This window comes from Balaenoptera musculus, chromosome 16, assembly GCF_009873245.2.
Source record: "Balaenoptera musculus isolate JJ_BM4_2016_0621 chromosome 16, mBalMus1.pri.v3, whole genome shotgun sequence".
Taxonomy (NCBI): Eukaryota; Metazoa; Chordata; class Mammalia; order Artiodactyla; family Balaenopteridae; genus Balaenoptera; species Balaenoptera musculus.
The window spans coordinates 27,024,697-27,046,203 of NC_045800.1; the positions used below are offsets into that span (position 1 = coordinate 27,024,697).

Here is a 21,507-nt window from a genome sequence, read left to right on the forward strand (position 1 = left end):
ATACTATACTAAGTGAAATAAGCCAGTCACAAAAGGTTTCCACCTGTATGAAGTATCTAAGGTAGTCAAACTCATGGATACAGAATGGTGGTTACCAGGCGGTGGTGGAGAGGGTGCAGAGGGAGTTGTTTAATAGGTACAGAGCTTCAGTTCTGCAAGACAGAAAGGTTCTGGAGATCTGTTTCACAACAGTGTACATATACTTTACATCATTGAACTGTACATTTAGAAATAGGTTAAGGTGGTAAATTTTATGATTGGTGTTTTTTACCACAATAAAAAAAAATATACTAAACTCTAGACTTCATTTGGATTCTGCTAATTTCTCTAATGTTCCTTTTGTATTCCAGGATCTCATCCATTGCTACATTTACTCGTGATGTCTCCTTAGTCTCTTTTTATCTGACAGTTTCTTAGTGTTTGCTCATTTTTCATGGCCTTGACAGTTTTGAGGAGAACCTTCTTCAATTTGGGTTTGTCTGATGACTTACTCATGGTTGGCCTAGGGTTATGCGTTTGGGGGAAGAATGCCACAGTGTCAGAGTGGCCTTTTCATCACATCAAGGGTATATGTTATTAACATGACTTAATCACTGGTGATGTTAATCTTGATCACTTGGTTAAGGAAGTGTTTGCAAAGTTTCTCCTCTGCAGGGTTGCTTTTTTCCTCCTGTTCCGTGCTCTGTTCTTTGGAAGCAATTCACTAAATGCAGCCAACTTTAGAGTTAGTGTTGTACCACTTCAGTAAAATATACAAGCTTTGCTACTATATAGGGTTCTCTAATCACCAGCCCGCCACACTTACTTTGGTATTATAGTTGTCATATGTATTACATCTACATTGAAAACCCCACCAGACAATGCTATAATTTTCACTTGTGACAATCATCCAAATTCTAAAGAACTTCAGAGGGAAAAATATATTTTTTATATTTGCCTATATGTTTTCCATTTCTGTTGCTCTTTTTATTCCTGAAGATCCAAATTCCTTTCTGATATCATTTCTCACAGTCTTAAGAATTTTCTGTAGCATTTTTTTGGGCTTCTGGTGACAAGATTTTTTTTTGTTGTTTGTTTTCTTTCATTCCTGAAGGGTATTTTTGCTGGATATAGGATATTGAGTTATAGTTCTTACCTTTAAGTACTTTGAGGATGCTATTCCCCTTTTTTTGGCCTGTATGGTTTCTGATAATAAATCTGTGTTCATTTGAATCATGTTCCCTTGTTTGTAATATGTTGTTTTTCTCCTGCTTCTTTTAAATTACTTTTCCTTATCTTTGGCTTTCAGAAGTTTGATTATGAAATGTTTTGGCCTGGTTTTTCTTTGTTTTTATCCTGTTTGGGGTTTGCTGAGGATCTTGAATCTCACCAAATTTGGGAGTTTTCAGCCATTCTTTTTTTTAAATTTTTATTTATTTATTTATTTATTTATTTTTGGCTGCATTGGGTCTTTGTTGCTGAGTGCAGGCTTTCTCTAGTTGTGGCAAGTGGGAGCTACTCTTTGTTGCAGTGCGTGGGCTTCTCATTGTGGTGGCTTCTCTTGTTGCGGAGCATGGGCTCTAGGCACGCAGGGTTCAGTAATTGTGGCCCGTGGGTTCAGTAGTTATGGCTCACGGGCTCTAGAGCGCAGGCTCAGTAGTTGTGGCGCATGGGCTTAGTTACTCTGCAGCATGTGGGATCTTCCCGGACCAGGGCTTGAACCCGTGTCCCCTGCATTGGCAGGCGGATTCTTAACCACTGTGCCACCAGGGAAGCCCCAGCCATTCTTTTTTGCAAATTGTTTTCTGCCTTTAATTTCTCTCTCCCTTTCTTCTTGGACTACAATAACACAAATGTTAGACTTTCTGATATTGTTACACAGGTCTCTGAGGCCCTGTTTTTCCCCCCGTTTTTTCCTGTTCTTCATGTTTAATAATTTCTATTGTTCTGTCTTTAGGTTTACTGATTCCTGTGTCAATCCATTCTGCTATTAAGTCCATCTAGAGAATTTTTTATTTTACATAGTATATGTTTTACTTCTAAGTGTTTTAATTGGTTCCTTTTTATAGTTTCAATTTCTCTCCTGAGAAGTTCTACCTTTCCATTCATTCAGGAATGTTTGCCTTTTTCTTATGGAGCATATTTGTAATAGTTGCTCTAAAACTCTTTGATAATTTTAACATCTGTGTCACATCAGGCATCTGTTTGTCTTTTCTCTTGAGAATTTGTCACATTTTCTTGTTTTATTGTATATCCTGGTTCTTTGTATGTCCTGGTGGCATCTGTTTGTCTTTTCTCTTGAGAATTTGTCACATTTTCTTGTTTTATTGTATATCCTGGTTCTTTGTATGTCCTGGTTCCTTATAAGTTTAGTAATTTTGGATTACATCCTGGACATTTTTCTTATGTTGTGTAGACTCAGGGTTCAGTTATAATCTGGAGGGTTGTTTTTTTTTTTTGGTATTAGTAGGCAATCAATCCAGTTAGACCACAGGTTCTTTCTCACTTTCTGTAGGTAGTGGTTCCAATATCAGTTCAGTTTTCAAAGCCCTTTCTGTGCTACTTTGGATATGGTCCACATACTCACCACTCAGGAGACTGGACTGTAGTTCAAATAGCAGTTTAGTTTTTAAAGGGTTTGCTTTGCTGCTTTCTATTTGTTCCATGCTTGGTCAGCTCCCATGAGCCTAACTTTCATATGTGGAATTAGAGGAACACTTTCTCCTGGTCTGTCCAGGATTCCCTCTATGTTCTCTGGGCAGCAGAAGCCCCTTTTCCTGGTTTCTGTCTACAGAAAGATGAGGTTTCTATTGAAGTTTTAGCCATCCACCCAACTCCTCTATCATGCATCTCTGTGACTGTCTGGATCTTGAGGCAAACCTGCAAGAGAAAAATAGGAAAAAAGAAACCCTGGAAACCCACTTTTGTGGGTGTTTCTCCAAGTTTTGACTCCCCTCTATAATCTGTCTGCTTTTGTTTAATTTTCAGAGCCCTCAGGTTGTACTTTTTATATTTTATACAGGATTTTTAACTGTAATCAGCAGGAGAGGCTGAAGTAGGCTTACTCTGCCACACTGGAAGTGGAGTCTCACCTTCAGTTTTTAAAGACATTTTTGCTGAATATAGAATTTTTCTTTCAATACTTAAAAAAAATGTCATTTTGTTGTTTTCTGGCTTGCATAGTTCCTGATGAGAAGTCTACTGTCATTGTTAGCTTCATTTCTCTGTATATATCTTTTTTCTCTGCATGCTTTTAACATTTTCTCTTTATTGCTGATTTTCAGTAGTTTATCATGTGCCTTAACATGGTTTTCTTTATTTTTCCTGGAGTCTCTTGAGCTTCTTGGATCTGTGGATTTCTAGTTTTCATCAAATGTGGAAAAGTTTTGGCTGTTAATTTCTTCAAATATTTTTCTGTCCCCTCTCCTCTTTTCTTGTTTTGGAACTTCAATTATATATATATTAGACCTCTTGACAGTGTCCCATAGGTCACTAAAGCTCTGTGGGTATTTTTTCCTTTCTTTCCATTTTTTTTTGGTCTTTTCTCTTTCATTTTATTTTATTTATTTATACTATTTATTTTTGGCTGCACTGGGTCTTCGTTGGGTCTTCGCGCGGGCTTTCTCTAGTTGTGCTGAGCAGGGGCTACTCTTCGTTGTGGTGCGCGGGCGTCTCATTGTGGTGGCTTCTCTTGTTGCAGAACATGGGCTCTAGGCGTATGGGCTTCAGTAGTTGTGGCATGCGGGCTCAGTAGTTGTGGCTCGCGGGCTTAGTTCCTCCGCAGCATGTGGGATCTTCCTGGACCAGGGCTTGAACCTGTGTCCCCTGCATTGGCAGGTGGATTCTTAACCACTGTGCCACCAGGGAAGTCCCTGTCTTTCATTTTAGATAGTTTCTATTCCTCAGTCTTCAAATTCACTGATCTTTTCTTCTGTATTTTTTTAAATATGCTGTTAATCTCATTAATCTCAGTTCATTTCATCCTAGTGTATTTTTTTGTTTCATAAAGCATTTTCTTCCCTAGAAGTTCTATTTAGACTTCTTTTTTTTAATATGTTCATTTCTTTCCTCATCATGTTTATATTTTCCTCAATCTTCCTGAGCATATGGAGCATATTTACAATAGCTGTTTTAATGTCCTTTTCTGCTAATTCCATCATCTCTCTTCATGTCTAGATCTGTTTCTATTGACTGATTTTTCTCCTGCTTATGGGTCATATTTTTTTCTACTTCTTTGAATGCTGGTAATTTTTAAATTGGATTTATAACATTGTAATGTTAATGTTGTAAGTGCTTGATTTTCTTATGTTTCTTTATATAGTGTTGGACTTTGTTCTGGAATGCCGTTATGTTGTGTGGAATCAGTTTCATCCTTTTAGGGTTTGCTTTTAAGGGTTGTTAGGGCAGGTAGAGAGCAACTTTTATTATGGGCTAATTTGGCCCCATTACTAATGCAGTACCCATCTGCAGACTCTACCTGATAACCCATGCATTAGTAGGTTTTTCCACTCTTGCTGGTAGAAACGCAAATTATTTTATTTGTGGAGCCTTCCATGAGCTCCACAATTTCTTCTCTTTTCCAGTGGTTCTTCACCGCCAGCTTTGGGTAGTTTCCTCTTCCCTGTGTGAAGATTGGTGCTCAGCAAAAGATGTAAGAGGACCCCTCTACAAACTTCCATAGTTCCCTGTCAAACTCCCTCCTCTACAGTACTCTACCCCACAAATTCTAGGTGCCTTGGCCTGTCCAGTTGCTCATCTCTATGTCTTTGGCTTGGCATGACTTCTGGATTCTGTTTAAGTTCCTCCTCCCTGCCCTGTAGGCTAGAAACTTTTTCACATAGTAAGCTGGGATAATCGTAGGGTTCACTTTGTTTGTTTTCCTTCTTCAGGGATCACAGTTCTGTATACCTGTTGTCCAGTGTCTGAAAACTCTTGTTTCATATATTTTGTTCAGTTTTCTATTGTTTAAGGTAGGAAGGTTAATTATGTCTTGATACTCCATCATGGCTAGAAGAGGAAGACTCACTGAGACTTTTTTGATAAAGGCACACATTTAATATTCCTATGGCATTAATTTATTGCAGTGATATCCACTGAATAGGAAGGACCTCGACACAAGCTGCCCTGAACCATAAATGATACCATATTTTGAGCTGTTTTTTCCATTAAAAAAAAAAAAAAAGATAATTAGAAAAGAAAAAGCAAGGTAAAAAAAATTTTACAATCTCTCCTTTCTAGTATGACCACTGTTTTCATAGTTGTATATTAGTCTACTTGTATGCCTAGCTTTACATAGTTGTAATCATGTTTTCCTATTTCGTGTTTTTTTAAACTGTCAGAACATTTTCCTATTTTTTTGTCATTTTCTTAGGTCTCTTTCTCTCCCTCTCTCTCTTTTTTTTTTAATTTTTTTTTAAAAATAAATTTATTTATTTATTTTTGGCTGTGTCGGGTCTTTGTTTCTGTGCGAGGGCTTTCTCTAGTTGCAGCAAGAGGGGGCCACTCTTCATCGCGGTGCGCGGGCCTCTATTGCGGCCTCTCTTGTTGCAGAGCACAGGCTCCAGACGCGCAGGCTCAGTAGTTGTGGCTCATGGGCCCAGTTGCTCCGCGGCATGTGGGATCTTCCCAGACCAGGGCTCGAACCCGTGTCCCCTGCATTGGCAGGCAGATTCTCAACCACTGCGCCACCAGGGAAGCCCCTCTCTCTTTTTTTTGCATAGTATGGATGTAGTTTATTTAACCCTTCCTTCTTTTCACGGAAATTACGGTTTCCAGTTTTTGCTATTACTTAACTCTCTTTCTTTAATGGCCACATAGCATGCTATTTTTGTGTACCATAATTTACTACATAAATGGTAACCTTAGCTTGAGGCATTTAGGGCATTTTGAGATAATTTTGTGTTTAAATTTGGTAACTTAGAAAAGAATGTAAAAGCCTATGGCATTTCCAAGGGAAATGCAGTGATGAGGTTATCTGGGTGCTTGTTCACTAAGAACAGAACTGAGAGGATGTTAATAGAGAAATAATACAGGGACAGAGTTAAATACCTCTCTGAGGTAAGGAGAGTAAAATTCAGCTCAATTCCGTAAGTGTTAGGTCCTCACCATCAGAGAATTTATGATTTAGTGGAGGGTCTAGTGAAAAACAGATGCATCTAAACAGTTTTTGCAATTGAGTTGAAAAAAATACATCTGACCTGCTTGAAACAATTTTGTTCATTACGTGAATAAATTTGCACAAACACTGGGTGAAACCTGAGTTCAGACTGTAGAGTGCTAACTTGAAACTATACCAAGTTCCCCTTCACTAAATCTTGTAAATTAGAAAAGCAGCACTCTGATAATGTTTTATTAAGGCTTCCATGTTCTCTTTCACAAAATTGCATGAATTTATAAAAATGAAGTATTGCTAGAATAGATGCAGAGCAGCCAGATGAACCTTCTTTCCCTATTACAGTTATAGGCCCTCCCTCTAGTAGAACTGCTGCTACTACTCTTCTTGCTAGAGGAATACTGGTCAGGAGTAGGTAGTGATGGTACTCAGATGTAAAGTTCCTATGCAGATTGATTACACATTTCTTAATGTTACTTAGGCTCTGACTTCCAACCTTTGAGAAAGTCTCAGGTACATTCTTTTATTTGTTTGGGAGACAAGTCTATTTAAATTCATAATAGCTAATACTTATATAACATTTACTATGTGCCATGCACTGATCTAAGGCTTTATCTGTAACTATTTGATTTTCGTGATTATCCTTTCATGTAAGTATTGGTATTATTCTCTAGTAAGTGGCAGGGGCTGGACTGGGACTCCGACAGTTGGCTTCAGAGTTCACACTCTTAACCACTCACTGTGTTAGTACAGGCTGTAGAACCATTCCCTCCAGGTTTAAATTCTAGCTCCATTACCTACAACTCTGTGAATGAACTTGATCAATTAATTATTTGTCTCCTCTGAGTCTCATACGTATGCTGTATTGCATATAACCTCTGTCCAATTTCTGACACATAGTAAACTCTCTACATGTTTAGCTCATATTAGTTATTCATTTGTTAAAAACATATGCTTGGAGTGCCCACCATATGCTTGCTCTTTCAAGGAGCACTTGTGCTGGTTTGTCTCTTTTCTAAAATAGTGTAGGTACTGGAATGTGTGACCGTAAAGCTCATAGCTGATAGAGGATATGATGATCTGTATTTCCATCATTCCTTCTCCTGTGAGTAAGGGTGGAAAAGAGACATTGGTCAGAGAAGGGAAGAATATTCCTGTTGATTCATGTTGCAGGTCACACAGTTAAGTCAGAGGAGCTAAAACAGGTTACTCCTTGATTGAAACATGACCATCTTCTATCTTGCAAGGTTATTTGTCCTGTTTGGCCCAGCTTAGACCTTCAGGAGAAAGACACACTGTATGTGGAGCAGGAGGGGGCACTTACTCAGCTGGCCAGTTCCACTAAATCAGCCCCAGCCATTAGGGAAATGATAAATGTGGCAATCAGGTGACCCATCACCACCCCAGTGTAGATTTTAAATGAATGCAAAAACTAAGTGTGGAAACCTGTTAGCAGGGAGTGGAGGGAGGGGAACCCAAGGCAAAGGAGGAGTAGAATATTTTGATAGAAAGTGAAAAAAAGAGGAAAAAGTTTGCGGTAAAGATAGTTGAGAATAAGCCCTTATGTTTTTTCCCTAGATGAAGATGTCTTAAATAGAAGATTGGCACAGGCTCCGTTTGGTTATTCTAATAGTGATATTCTGCGATGTGTCTTCATTCCTCATATTTGTGTTTTATACCAGGGGTCTGACACATCTTTGTTCTTTACTTTTTTACAGTCCTGAGGCTTTCTACGAATGCAGGCCAGTGGAAAGAAGCAGCTAGCAAGGTGACCCACGCGTTGGTTAATATCAGGTGAGGAATGAGGGTTTATCTCTTTCAGAGTTCCTTGGCTCATCCTGAGGTTTATTGTACCTTTCTAAGTGGAGTGTGTTGAACAGCACCACTATTTTAAGCCCTGATGTCTGTAGGAGTGGAAGAAATTGTCATATTTGATCAAGAAAAGCAGGAATGCATGTGACTTTCATTTTGTCATATTGAAATAGCTCACAGTGTTTGCTCTTCTCTGAATTTTCTTACCAAGAGAGTGTTGGAAGCCCTTTTCAGCATCTTTGTTGCCAAAGTGTTTTCTGTGTATAGGTCATCTGAAAGCTGTTCTGTGGCAATTTTTTCTGTCATTCTCCAAGAGTTGAATGAATGACTCACGGGGATCTGGAACTTTGACGTTTTGCTTTACATGGCTATTTCTATTTGTGGTAAACAGAGCCAAATGGAGCTCATGGGGCTGTCATTTTTAGGTTTCTTATGAAACAGCAAGGCAATTATAGAGTGCTGTATGTATTGGATAAAATTGAGTCAGACATGGAGTTGGTTTAGGGTTTTGAGGAAATAGCACACACTCACAGGAGTGAGCTGTTTGTAAATGGAGAGAATGTGCCTTCAGTATTATGAAACCTAAAGCTGGCTTTTCTTACATTCCTTGCTCCCTTTGTGCCTATCATTTTTCATTTTCTCAACAGTTATTATATTGCTCTTGCAAACAATTGAAAAATTAACATTGAGTAGAAGAGGCAAACCCAACAGATGGGGAAACTTGATTTAGCTCCAGATGTAAGCCTTGCCAGACATTTCCAGTAATAGTAATGCACATTTACAACTTGGTATAGATTCTAATTTGTGACAGAGCTGGGATTGTGTTTGTTCCTATATCTTTCTTTTCTTGCCCTTTTGGTTTTTTTTTAAGGTAAAATGTCCTGTCCCTGCAGTGATTTACTAATGTTTGGCAAATCTGGGAACAAAAGAAAAAGTGTGAAATGTGTGTGTTGGGAGGGCTGGGATGAGGGAGCATGGGGGTGAGATGTGCTAACAAGATTGTATTGAAGGTATTGAAGGTTGATCTGCCTTACCTGACCCCAGAGACATTTTGTAGTAAACACGGTTTTATAAATCTCACAACTAAATACATAACTGCATCGAGCAAATAAGCCAGATACTATAGTAAGGCCTTATGATAAATGTGATTTTCTGTAGGATTCAGGAATTACAAACTGCTTTCTCCCAAATATCCCTTTGTGACCCAAGGGCAATATGACAAATGTGAGTGTTTGAAAGAAACACCAGATTCCGGGCTACAGTATGAAGTGCATATGGGTATAATTTATGTTGTGTTTATTTATTCATGTATTTACTTAGGCTTTCCAGGCAGTTCCTTTTCATCTGGGGCCTGTTCCCTTGATCACAATCCTTTATGCTTGCTTTATCTCCTACTTTGTTGCTTTTCCTTTCAGTGGCTTCTGGCTTGGCTGCTGTCATTCTTCCCAAGGGCCATCAAACAGCTGATTTAAGCTATTGGCCTGTCCTTTTTCTGAATAGCCCAGAAACGACTGGCCTGAGCTTTGAGCAGATAACCATGACCTCTTCCTTCTCTTTGTAGGTCTCTATCAGACCTACCTATACCTCCATTTTCATTTTCTCAAACTTCTTTGATGAACTTGCTGCAGAGAGTAATTATATCATCCTCACTGTTGCTAATGAATTAGACTTGGAGTATATGTAAAAAGTATCAAAGATCCAGTCAGTTTTTTCAAGAGATTACTGGAAGGATGTGTTAGAATATCACTTATCACCCTCAAGCCAGATCAGGGGGAAACACTGGTGATGCTGAGCCTGCAAAAGTTTACTTTTTTCCTTTTTAACATTTAATTTCACTTAATAAGTGCTAAACTTGTTGCTGCTCCTTCTTAAACTGCTGTCTTCTTCAGTCGTCAAACTCTATAGCATGTATTATAAACTTTTAAAAAATATACTTTTTACCAATGAGGAAACTGAGTTTTAAGGATATTTGAATTGCAGAAAGTCCCACAATTGTTGTGTGGCAAAGCGGAGAATTAATCATAGGTCTTCTAATTCCCAAGTCCAGGGCTCTTTCTTTTATATAGTAACACCTCCTTCTATAGTGTTACATCAAAGGCTACTATGGAGGTACACAGAAAACTCAGTATGATGTATTGAAAGGGACATGGGCATGGAAATTTGAGTTAGAGAAACTGGGTTTTTAATTTTTGTCTCTACCACTTAATATATGATCTTGAGCAAGTTATTTAGCATCTCTGGACCTCTTTCCACTATCTATAAAATGGAGGTCATGATGATATCAATTGTTTTACAGGGAAGTGGTTGTGAGAATTACATATAATGTAACGTATGTTAAAGTATTTCATGAACTATAAAATACTGGTCATTTCATTTAGCGTAATGTCTGTACGGTTCATCCCTGTTGTAGCATGTGTCAGAATTTCCTTCCTTTTTAGGCTGAATAATATTCCTGTTTATTTATTCATTCATTCATTCATTTATGGCTGCATTGGGTCTTTGTTGCTGCACATGGGCTTTCTCTAGTTGCGGCGAGCGGGGGCTACTCTTTGTTGCGGTGCGTGGGCCTCTCTTGTTGCGGAGCACGGGCTCTAGGCGTGCCGGCTTCAGTAGTTGTGGCGCACAGGCTTAGTTGCTCCACGGCATGCTTCCCGGACCAGGGCTCGAACCCGTGTCTCCTGCATTGACAGGCGGAGTCTTAACCACTGCGCCACCTGGGAAGCCCTAATATTCCATTTTATGTATATGCCACATTTTGTTTATCCATTCATCACTGATGAAACCCCAAGTGGATTGCTTCCACCTTTTGGTTGTTGTGGTTTTGGTTATTTGTACATGGGTGTACAAATATCTGTTCAGTTCCTGCTTTCACTTCTTTTGCAAATATACCCAGAAGTGGAATTGATGGATTGTATGGTAATCTTATGTTTAATATTTTGAGGAATTGCCATACCATTTTTCTGGTTTAGCATTCTGAGCCTTCCTTAGAATGTTTCCTAAGTGTGTCTTCATTTATCCCTTCTATAAATGTTAAAATGTTACCCATAAAAGATGTTTTGGTTTTCTTTGTAGGTAGGCTGTGTTGCTTTGAATAAGGGTGTTCCAAGGAGTATTCTTTTTTTTTTAATTATTATTATTTTTTAAAATTAATTAATTAATTAATTAATTTATGGCTGTGTTGGGTCTTTGTTTCTGTGCGAGAGCTTTCTCTAGTTGTGGCGAGCGGGGGCCACTCTTCATCGCGGTGCGCGGGCCTCTCACTATCGCGGCCTCTCTTGTTGCGGAGCACAGGCTCCAGATGCGCAGGCTCAGTAGTTGTGGCTCACGGGCCTAGTTGCTCCGCGGCATGTGGGATCTTCCCAGACCAGGGCTCGAACCCGTGTCCCCTGCATTGGCAGGCAGATTCTCAACCACTGCGCCACCAGGGAAGCCCCAAGGAGTATTCTTTTCTCCGAGTTAGTATTCTCTTAGCTGAGGGCAAATAAGTGGTATGCCTAAGAAGTCAGCATTCCACTGAGCCGATGGTAATGAGTGCTGCCTTATGCTCCTTATGCTCCAAAGCTACAAAGTTGTAGCTTTGCTTCTTCTTTTTTTTTAAAATTAATTAATTAATTTATTTATTTTTGGCTGTGTTGGGTCTTCGTTTCTGTGCGAGGGCTTTCTCCAGTTGTGGCGAGCGGGGGCCACTCTTCATCGCGGTGCGCGGGCCTCTCACTGTCGCGGCCTCTCCCGTTGCGGAGCACAGGCTCCAGACGCGCAGGCTCGGTAGTTGTGGCTCACGGGCTTAGTTGCTCCGCGGCATGTGGGATCCTCCCAGACCAGGGCTTGAACCCGTGTCCCCTGCATTGGCAGGCAGACTCCCAACCACTGTGCCACCAGGGAAGCCCAGCTTTGCTTCTTAAGAGCCTTGTGTTGTACATCCATGACACTGTTAACTTTGGGTGGTTTAGAAAACAAGAGACTGTCAGAAAATTGGACCTGTGGGTCTCCCAGGGGTACTATGGGATATTTAACTTCTGGCCACCAAATTGATTATCAAGGACAGAGTGTATAAAGGCTTAGTAGTAAAGTTGTGATGGTATGCAACATTTACTTATATTGTTTGTAAATGTTGTGTTGATCCCACACCTGGAAAGGATTTCTTTCTTTCCTTTGTTGATCCCACACCTGGAAAGGATTTTCTTTTCTTTCTTTCTTTCTTCCTTTCTTCCTTTCTTCCTTCCTTCCTTCCTTTCTTTCTTTCTTTCCTCCCTCCCTCCCTCCCTCCCTTCCTTCCTCCCTTCCTTCCTTCCTTTTAAACTTGGCTGCACTTCATGGCATGCGGAACTTCCCCAACCAGGGATCAAACCCCTTCAGTGGAAGTGCAGAATCTTAACCACTGGACCACCAGGGAAACCCCCTGGAAAGGATTTCTAAGGCAGAGTGAACAAACTCTTAGCCACCTCTCCTGTAGTATGTATGTTCTTTGATAATCACGGCAAGGGATTGGGTTGCGTGTGAAATTTTCAGATACCTAACAGCTGGGAGGGCCTCTGAGACCGGTTTGCCAGTTGATGACAGCTACAAGTTATGTCTTTGGGATCTTCTGGAACGCAGTGCATGCAATGGCAACCCTAACAGTATCTCACCAACAGTGAAAAGCAGCAGAAAGGCTGCAGACCTTTCCTTTTTTTGGAGTTTAGATTGTGACAGTGAAGATTAAAAGTACTTCTACTTGCTTGGAGGCCTAAATTTGCTCGTCAGTCTGTTTGCTTTTTACTTGTCTTTCGTGGCTTAGTCATGCTAGTTCTTTAACTGTCAAAGTTATTTGTGTTTAAACAATTTGTCCTCTCTTCCTGTTTGATCCTTCAGAGAGATTCTTAAAATGCAGCTGCTTAGAAACTGCTATTTTTATTGAAACACCTGATGTCATTAACATACAGGGCCCTATGTTTGTTTCTCCCCATCAGAGGTTGTTCCATTGCTTTGCCACAAGAAAAATAAAATAGTATTGCTCCACCTTTAAAATTCCACTTGGTATAATTATTACTTCAGCTGCCTTCACATATCTACTGATCCCCAAAGGAAAAATAACCTGAGGGACTATGCACAGGGATGGAAGGAAAACATTTTAGAAGTTTTGCTTGGAGACTTCTATGCTAAATACTTCCTGTCACCACTTAGCAGGCTACCCCAGTGAGGTCCTGTACTTTAGGGAAGATGTCTGCTGACTATTAACCTAATTAGTCAAAAGAGAAAAAGAAAAATGTTAGACTAAAATCTGACCTTCATCTAACCAAAGAACTTTCAAGGTAAGTAATTTGAAGCCCTTAATGAATCTCTTCAGGTTAACATCTTATTGCTTTTCACTTAATGAGCATTTTATTAGCACCAAGTTCACAATCCTTTTCTCTTGTTGCTCACAGAAATAGTGGCTGAATGACTGCGAATAGGTTTTTCTCCTGATCTGTAATTTTCTTAAGGTGGATAAAGTTTGATCTATGATATTACTCTATGGTTAATATATTAATTTTTCTTTTTATTTGGAATGCATTAGGCTAAAGTTTAGTTTGTCTTTGAGAATGCCTTTTTAGATACTGCTGGGGTTAGTGACAAGCCTGGGGTTTGGAATGAGAATTTAGTGCATTTCTTTGTAAGTCTCTTAATTGTTCACCTAGTGAGTTTGCCTCTTGTCCCCCTGTCTGCTCCAGTGGTCTTTTTGTTCCGATGCTGAGGTGTGCTCCTCCCTCCTGCTTATGTGCTTATGTAGCTATTTTCCTTCATCCTAAAAAATACTCCCTCAAAAAAAAAAAAAAAGGAATGCTTTAAATGTACACTCTGCTGGGGACTCTAAGGAACAAGAAAATCTCTCAGCACCCTCTGGATACGGGGGTTCACTGAGAATAACACCCTTTGGAGTGGGCTGTGTATAGAATTCTGACTGTCACGGGGTGGGGGAATACAGAACACCCTCAGGCAGTAATCAAGGCCACTGTTGATGGCCACAGAGTTAGAGTTGGGAAGGGAATGGAAGGTCTCAGCCAGGCAAAATCCCCCCAAATCCCTTTGCCCATGCACCTGTTTGGGCTACAAAATTTGCCTCTTAGTCACAGTTCTCTTGTCAGAATGGATACTGACGAGTTGAGAGGGGGAGCAGTTTGATGCCAAGCACTTCAGCTGAAAGATGCAGCTTAGTCTAGTGAAAAGTAAATATGGACTAAAGTGACTAATGATAGAAGCAGAGGCATTGGGCAGATGGCTCTTGAGTAGCAAGGAGTACACGAACATAATCTTCTAGTCCAGTTGTCTGCTCTAAAGTGGCAGGCAGGCTCAGATTATCCCCGGGTTCAGAATTTATCAGTAATGACCTTTCTTCTGTTAATCAGACCCTGCACATCTCCCATTACAGAGAATGAAAAGCATTATGCAGATTAAAACAAAGCACCAAAATGAGGCTGCTATAATATCATTTCCCCAATGCCTGGGAACATTACATATTATTCTAATAGTTGCTGTTCCCTAATCTCTTAAGACTACAGCTAGAAATGAAAAACCAAACACTGAATCCCATGTGGTTAATCATCTCTTTTGCCCTAACTTGGTTTATGCTGCAAAGTGAGGTTTTGCATTAGGTAGTATCTAAGCTTGGTGAACTGCAGTGCAGTAAAGAAGTCTTGGTTTAGGAGATTCAGATATTTATAATGAAATATTAAGATCTTTTTGTTGGGGCTGCTGTGACTTTAGCATATAAAACCCCTCCTTACTTCAACCTGAAATTCCCTTGGGGTCTTTCTCCATTTTGCTTTTTAAAAAAAAATTGTGGGAAAATATATGTGACATAAAATTTACCATTTTAACCATTTTTAAATGGTTTTTTATTTTATTATTTTAAAGTCTACAGTTCTGTGGCATTAAGTACATTCACATTGTTGTGCAACCACCGTCACCGCCAGCCATCTCCAGAACTCCTTCATCTTCTCCAACTGAAACTCTGTACTCATTAAACAATAATTCCTCATTCCCTCCTCTTCCCAACCCCTGGAAATCACCATTCTACTTTCTGTGTCTACTATAGGAACTTCATATGAGAGGAATTATACACTATTTGTGCTTTTGTGACTGGCTTTTTTACTTGGCCTAATATCCGCAAGGTTCTTCCATGTCATGGCATGTATCAGAATTTCCTTCCTTTTTTTAAAGACCAAATTCAGTCTTCCATCGTATATATATACTACATTTTCTTTATCCATTTATCCATTGATGGACACTTGCATCCTCCACCTTTTGACTACTATGAATAATGCTGCTGTGAACATGGGTGCAGAAATATTTGAGAACCTGCTTTCACTTCTTTAGGGTATATACTCAGAAGTAGGATTGCTGGATCATATGGTAATTCTATTTTTCATATTTTGAGGAATCATATACCTTTTTCCACAGCAGCCACACCATTTTACATTCCCATCAGTGATACACAAAGGTTCGAATTTCTCCATAGCCTCGCCAGCATTTGTTATTTTCTATTTCTTCTCAATCATAACCGTTCCTGTGGGTGTGAAGTGTATCTCATTGTGATTTTTGATTTGCATTCCCCTGATAACTAGTGGTGTTGAGTATCTTTTCATGTGCTTATTGGCCATTTGTGTATCTTCCTTGGAGAAATGTCTATTCAAGTCCTTTGCGGATTTTTAAATTGGGTTGTGTTGTTGTTGAGTTTTAGAAATTCTTGGGCTTCCCTGGTGGCGCAGTGGTTGAGAATCTGCCTGCCAATGCAGGGGACACGGGTTCGAGCCCTGGTCTGGGAAGATCCCACATGCCGCGGAGCAACTGGGCCCGTGAGCCACAACTACTGAGCCTGCGCGTCTGGAGCTTGTGCTCTGCAACAAGAGAGGCCCGACAGTGAGAGGCCCGCACACCGCAATGAAGAGTGGCCCCCGCTCTCCACAACTAGAGAAAGCCCTCGCACAGAAACGAAGACCCAACACAGCCAAAAATAATAAATAAATAAATTAATTAATTAATTTTAAAAAAAAAGAAAAAAGAAATTCTTTATGTATTCTGGATATCAATCTCTTGTCAGATATATGGTTGGCAAATATTTTCTCCCTTTCCATGGGTTGCCTTTTCATTCTATTGATAGTGTCCTTTGATGCACAGAAGTTTTTAATTTTTTTTTTAAATTAATTAATTTATTTATTTATGGCTGTGTTGGGTCTTCGTTTCTGTGCGAGGGCTTTCTCCAGCTGCGGCAAGTGGGGGCCACTCCTCATCGCTGTGCGCGGGCCTCTCACTCTTGCGGCCTCTCCTGTTGCGGAGCACAGGCTCCAGATGCGTAGGCTCAGTAATTGTGGCTCACGGGCCTAGTTGCTCCGCGGCATGTGGGATCTTCCCAGACCAGGGCTCGAACCCATGTCCCCTGCGTTGGCAGGCAGACTCTTAACCACTGCGCCACCAGGGAAGCCCAGAAGTTTTTAATTTTGATGAAGTCCAACTTACCTATTTTTTTCTTTTGCTGTCTGTGCTTTTGTTGTCATATCCAAGAAATCGTTGCCAATGCAAGTCATGAAGCATTTCCCCTTTGTTTCTCGAAGAGTTTTGTAGTTTTAGCTTTTACGTTTAGGTCTTTGATCCATTTTGAGTGAAGTTTTTTACATGGTGTACGGTAAGAGTCCAACTTCATTTTTTTTGCATATGGATGTCCAGTTTTCCCAGCACCCACTTTGTTCTTTCTGAGATAACCACGACTCTGATTTCTTAATTTGAATCAGGCTGAATTTTGAACTTAACTGATAAGGTATAGAAATGGAGACTCCATGTTTTTTTCTGCATGTCTTCATTCCTTTTGGATTTTAGGTTTGCTCATTCTTCTGCTTGTTTAAGAGCAGGGACTCTAGAGTTAGGTTGTCTGAGTTTAAGTCTGAGTTCTACTGCTTACTTTGAATAAGTTATTTAACTACTTTTTGCTTGAGTTTCCTCATCTGTAAAGTGAGGATAATAATGGAACCTGTGTCATTGTTGAGATGATTAAATGACAGTATATGAAAAGCACTTAGAATAGTGCCTGGCACATAGTCAATGCTATATAAATGTTCATCATTATTATCTTTAAAAAAAAATTGCCATCCTGAATGTGCATAGCTGGGGGTTTTGCCAGCCTCGGTTCTGATGATCTGCGCAGGACTTCATTCTAGACAAGCGAGTACCTTCCATATTCAACTTTGCTCAGTTCCCTTGGCCCCACCTCATGTGGACTTAAAAGGGACCAGAGATACAGAATGATATTATTTCAGGCTGACGTTAGGGGAACACTGAAACTTAGGCTGTTAGTCTGCGTCTTGGCATCACTGATGGGAAAATAGTTTGAATGGAGAGTTTATGTTTTCCATCACTTCTAGCCCTTTGAGATGTTTGATCATGAAACTTTGGCTTTATTATTTTCAGGTGAGCAGTCTGTCGTCTTGTCATCATTGTGGTAAAAGAGAATGTCCTCAAAATGAATATGAGGGTATTTCCCTGGTGGTCCACTGGTTAAGACTCCGAGCTTCCACTGTAGGGGGCACGGGTTCGATCCCTGGTCGGGGAACTAAGATCCTGAAAGCCATGCAGCACAGCCAAAATGGAAAAAAAAAAAAAAAAGAGAATATGAAAGGAAACTAACCAATGTGCTCTTATCTCTGGTTGCAGAGATTATAGGTGTTTTAAAATTTTCTTTCTAATATTTTATTAAAAACAGTTAGCTGTGGTTTGTTTTTTTTTTGTTTTTGGTAGATGCTCTTTATTAGGCTAAGGAAGTTCCCTTCTATTTCTAGTTTCTTGCTTTTTTTTTTTTAACATTGAAAGGGTGTTGGGTTTTGTCAACTACTTTTTCTGCATCTGTTGAGATGATCATGTGGTTTTTGCTTATTCTATTGATATGGTTATATTACATTAATTGATTTTCAGGTGTTAAACCAACCAATCTTGCATTCCTAGGATAAATCTCACTTAGTTATGGTTTATAATTCTTTTTATATGTTGCTAGATTCAGATTGCTAATATTTTGCTGAAGAATTTTTGTGTCCATATTCATAAGAGATATTTCTCTGTAGTTATCTTGTGATGTCTTTGGGTTTTTTGGGGGAGTTGTTTGTTTTTGTTTATTACCATACTTGTATTCGTCTCACTTATGGATGTTCCTTTGTTGCAGCGAGGGGAAAAAAAAAAAGGAAACTTTATTCATGCATGCACAAAGGTTGTGATATTAACCGAAGATGATGGTGAAAATTTCTCAGCATGCTCGCTCTGGCTGAGGCCACCCTGCAGTGAACCTTGGAACCTTGGAAGCTAATTCCGGTGCCCGGAACCATCCCCACATGGGCCAGGAGGTGCATTGGGGAGGGAGGAATCTGTCCCCTCCCCAGCAGTCTTACCTCATCCAGGGATGTTCAGAAAAAAGTGTTGCTGGGTCCCTGGTCCGTGATCCGTGGTCCATGGCCTGGAGCAGAGAAATGCACACCAGGAGAATCAGGTCTGGCAACGAGTCCCCGCCACCCAGCGATCCCTATGCACCCACTCACTCAACTGCTGGTTATCGGGTGATGTCTTTGGTTTTGATATCAGGGTAATGCTGGCCTCATAGAATGAGTTGGGGAAGTAGTCCCTTCTCTTTTGGTTTTTGGAAGACTTTGAAAGATCAGTATTAATTCTTCTTTAAATCTTTGGTACAGTTAATCACTGAAGCCACCAGGGCCTGGGCTTTTTTTCACAGGTAGTTTTTTTGAGATTGTAATTCATTCTCTTTGTTTCTTATAGGTCTGTTCAGATTGTCTGTTTCTTCTTGAGTCCGTTTTGGTAATTTGTGTCTTCCTAGGAATTTGTCCATTTTGTCTAAGTTGTCTAGTTTATTGGCATACAGTTGTTCATAATGTTACTTTTTTTATTCTGTAAGGTCAGTAGTAATGTTCTCTCCTTTATATCTAATTCTAGTAATCTGAATTTCCTTTTTTTTCTTTGTTAGTCTAGCTAAAAATTTGTCATTTTGTTGATCTTTTCAAAGAATCACCTTTTGGTTTCATTGATTTTTCTCTTTTGTTTTTCTTTTTTCTATTTCATTATTTCCACTCTTGTTTTTTTAAATTTTCTTCCTTCTGCTTGCATTAGGCTTAGTTTGCTCTTCCATAAAACAAACCTCAATAAGTTTTAAATGATAGAAATAATACAAGGTATATTCTCTGACCACAATAGAATGAAATTAGAAATCAACAATAGAAAGAAATTTGGTCGGAGAACATACGTTGTATAGTTTCTGTCATTTTAAATTTATTGAGGTTTGTTTTATGGTCTAGCATATGATATATCCTGGAGAATGTTTCATATGTACTTGAGGAAAATGTATTCTGCTATGGTTGAGGGTACTGTTCTATGTTAGATCTAATTGATTTATAGTGTTGTTCAAGTCTCCTATTTCCATGTTGATCTTCTGCCTAGTTGTTCTATCCATTATTAAAGAATGGGTATTGAAGTCTCCAATTTTTATTGTTGAATTGTCTCTGCTTTTATTTCTTTCATGACATATCTTTTTTTTTCATTTTTTTTACTTTCAGTCTATTTGTATCTTTTTTTGGGGGGTTCTATTTGTATCTTTGAATTTAAACTGTGTCTCTAGTAGATGGCATATCATTGGATCTTGTCACTTTATTCAGTCTGATAATCTCTGCCTTTTGATCAGATTGTTTATTACATTCATATTTAATGTTGTTATTGATATAATTGGACTTATGTCTGCCATTTCGTTTCTAGTTTTCTATGTGTCTCAGGTCTTTTTTGTTCCTCTGTACCTTCTTTACTGCATTCTTTTGCATGAAGTGGACATTTTCTAATATAGCACTTTGATTTCTTTAATGATTTTTTCACTATTTCTTTAGTGGTTGCTCTAGGGCTTACCAATATACATCTTATCAGAATTAGAAGCTGTTCAAATTTATAATATAAATTTGTGAGATATAGAGACATTACTCTTATGTAGCTCTTAACGTATACATGCAACACTCACTTCAGTAAACTTTATTTGCCAAAATAACACACTGAAAGGAAGAATTTCACATATTTCCTGAGAAAGGATGCATTAGAAACAGGACCCTAATTTTGTCTACTTTTTCATATCTGGAGCTAGGTACTAGGTGATAGTGGGGGAAAAGTCTATATTTAGAGTTTAGATACATTTCCTTTGTGAGAGATTTTCTCACATGTAGGTATTAAACACAGCATTCTAGAACCTGCTGTATTGTTTGGTGAACTAATAGCCCACAGCTATTTCTTTTTCTATACTCAAAATGTGAGCAATCAGAGCTCATTGGCTCTTACTGCCTACATGTTGAGCTTTATAACTAAGAGTACAGGTACAAAAGTAATAGGACTAATTGGTGAACAGTTGTTTTGGAGGTATATAATTTCTGAGAGAAGGACACAGTACTTTGATGTGGAGTGCACAAAAGAGTTCTTAGGTGTGTTCTTTTATGTCTGGAGTCAGTGTTGGTTTGTGCAAGAAGTTCTTGTCCTGTGCCGTATTTTTTACATCTCATTTTCTCCCAGCAAGGTAGGAGCTGCTGATCGTGGCCTGTTTTTATTGGCTCAGATAAGGGACTGTTTATGGAGTATGACTCCTAGGAGAAAAGGAGTCAACTTTGAGCCCAGCCCTGTGTCCTGAATCCAGCTACTGGAATATGAAATAGAAGGAGCTCCTTGGTGGGTTCCAGGTGCACACTCTGAGAGTATCAGTTAAGGCCTTCTAGGTGTGGGGCCTCACCCTTTGTAAAGGCTAGTGTTTCACAGGAATGTGACAGCCAGCTTGAGGAACCTCATAATTGTGAGTTAGTTGGGAGAGATCTTATATGTATCTGATGACCTTATTTTATTTTTGTTTGTTTTTGTTTTTTAATGCCAACTCTGTTCTATTTATTAATTAATTTTTATTGGAGTCTGGTTGCTTTACAGTGTTGTGTTAGCCTCCACTGAACAACAAAATGAATCAGCCATGCACATACAGATATCCCCTCCCTTTTGGATTTCCCTCCCATTTAGGTTACCACAGTGCATTAGGTAGAGTTCCCTGGGCTATACAGTATGTTCCCATCAGTTGTCTATTTTATATATAGTATCAATAATGTATATGTGTCAATCCCAGTCTCCCAATTCCTCCCTCCCCACCCTTTTCCCCCTTGGTATCCATACATTTGTTCTCTGCCTCTGTGTCTCTATTTCTGCTTTGCAAATAAGATCTGATGACCTTATTTTGAATGTTGTTTTGGCAAATGCTTAGACAGTCTTTTTGCTTGTTAATTACACTGATATTTTTCTCTTTCTTAATGAATTATGCCAAGTACTTACTTGAGCCTTTTGGAGGTGGCTTTGAGGGACTGCCTTTGTGACTGAGCTAGTGATAATGGAGTAGCTGCTTTCTGGTGACTAAGGTCATTGAGAGTACAGGGTCTTGAGGTAAGTTGGAAGGGCTTTCTTCTCAGCAGACAGTTGCAGATAAAATTGCTAAGAACGCTGGAGGAGAAATGTATGATTGGCAGTTTGCTCCAGAATGTTCTAGCCCTTGGTCCCAGGTGTGTGAGTGAATGGCCCCCATGTGGCAGGAGAGC

General features: G+C 39.4%; 1 protein-coding gene across 7 annotated transcripts in view; it reads left to right on the plus strand.

Annotated features, from left to right (window-relative positions):
• ARMH3 (armadillo like helical domain containing 3) overlaps nucleotides 1–21,507 on the plus strand; it is a 185,685-nt gene that overhangs the window by 91,731 nt on the left and 72,447 nt on the right. For all 7 annotated transcript variants that reach the window (XM_036829262.1, XM_036829260.1, XM_036829259.1 and 4 more), the window contains one exon: nucleotides 7,810–7,885. In XM_036829262.1, the coding sequence (XP_036685157.1) occupies nucleotides 7,810–7,885 (76 nt within the window). The remainder of the gene's footprint in view (nucleotides 1–7,809; nucleotides 7,886–21,507) is intronic.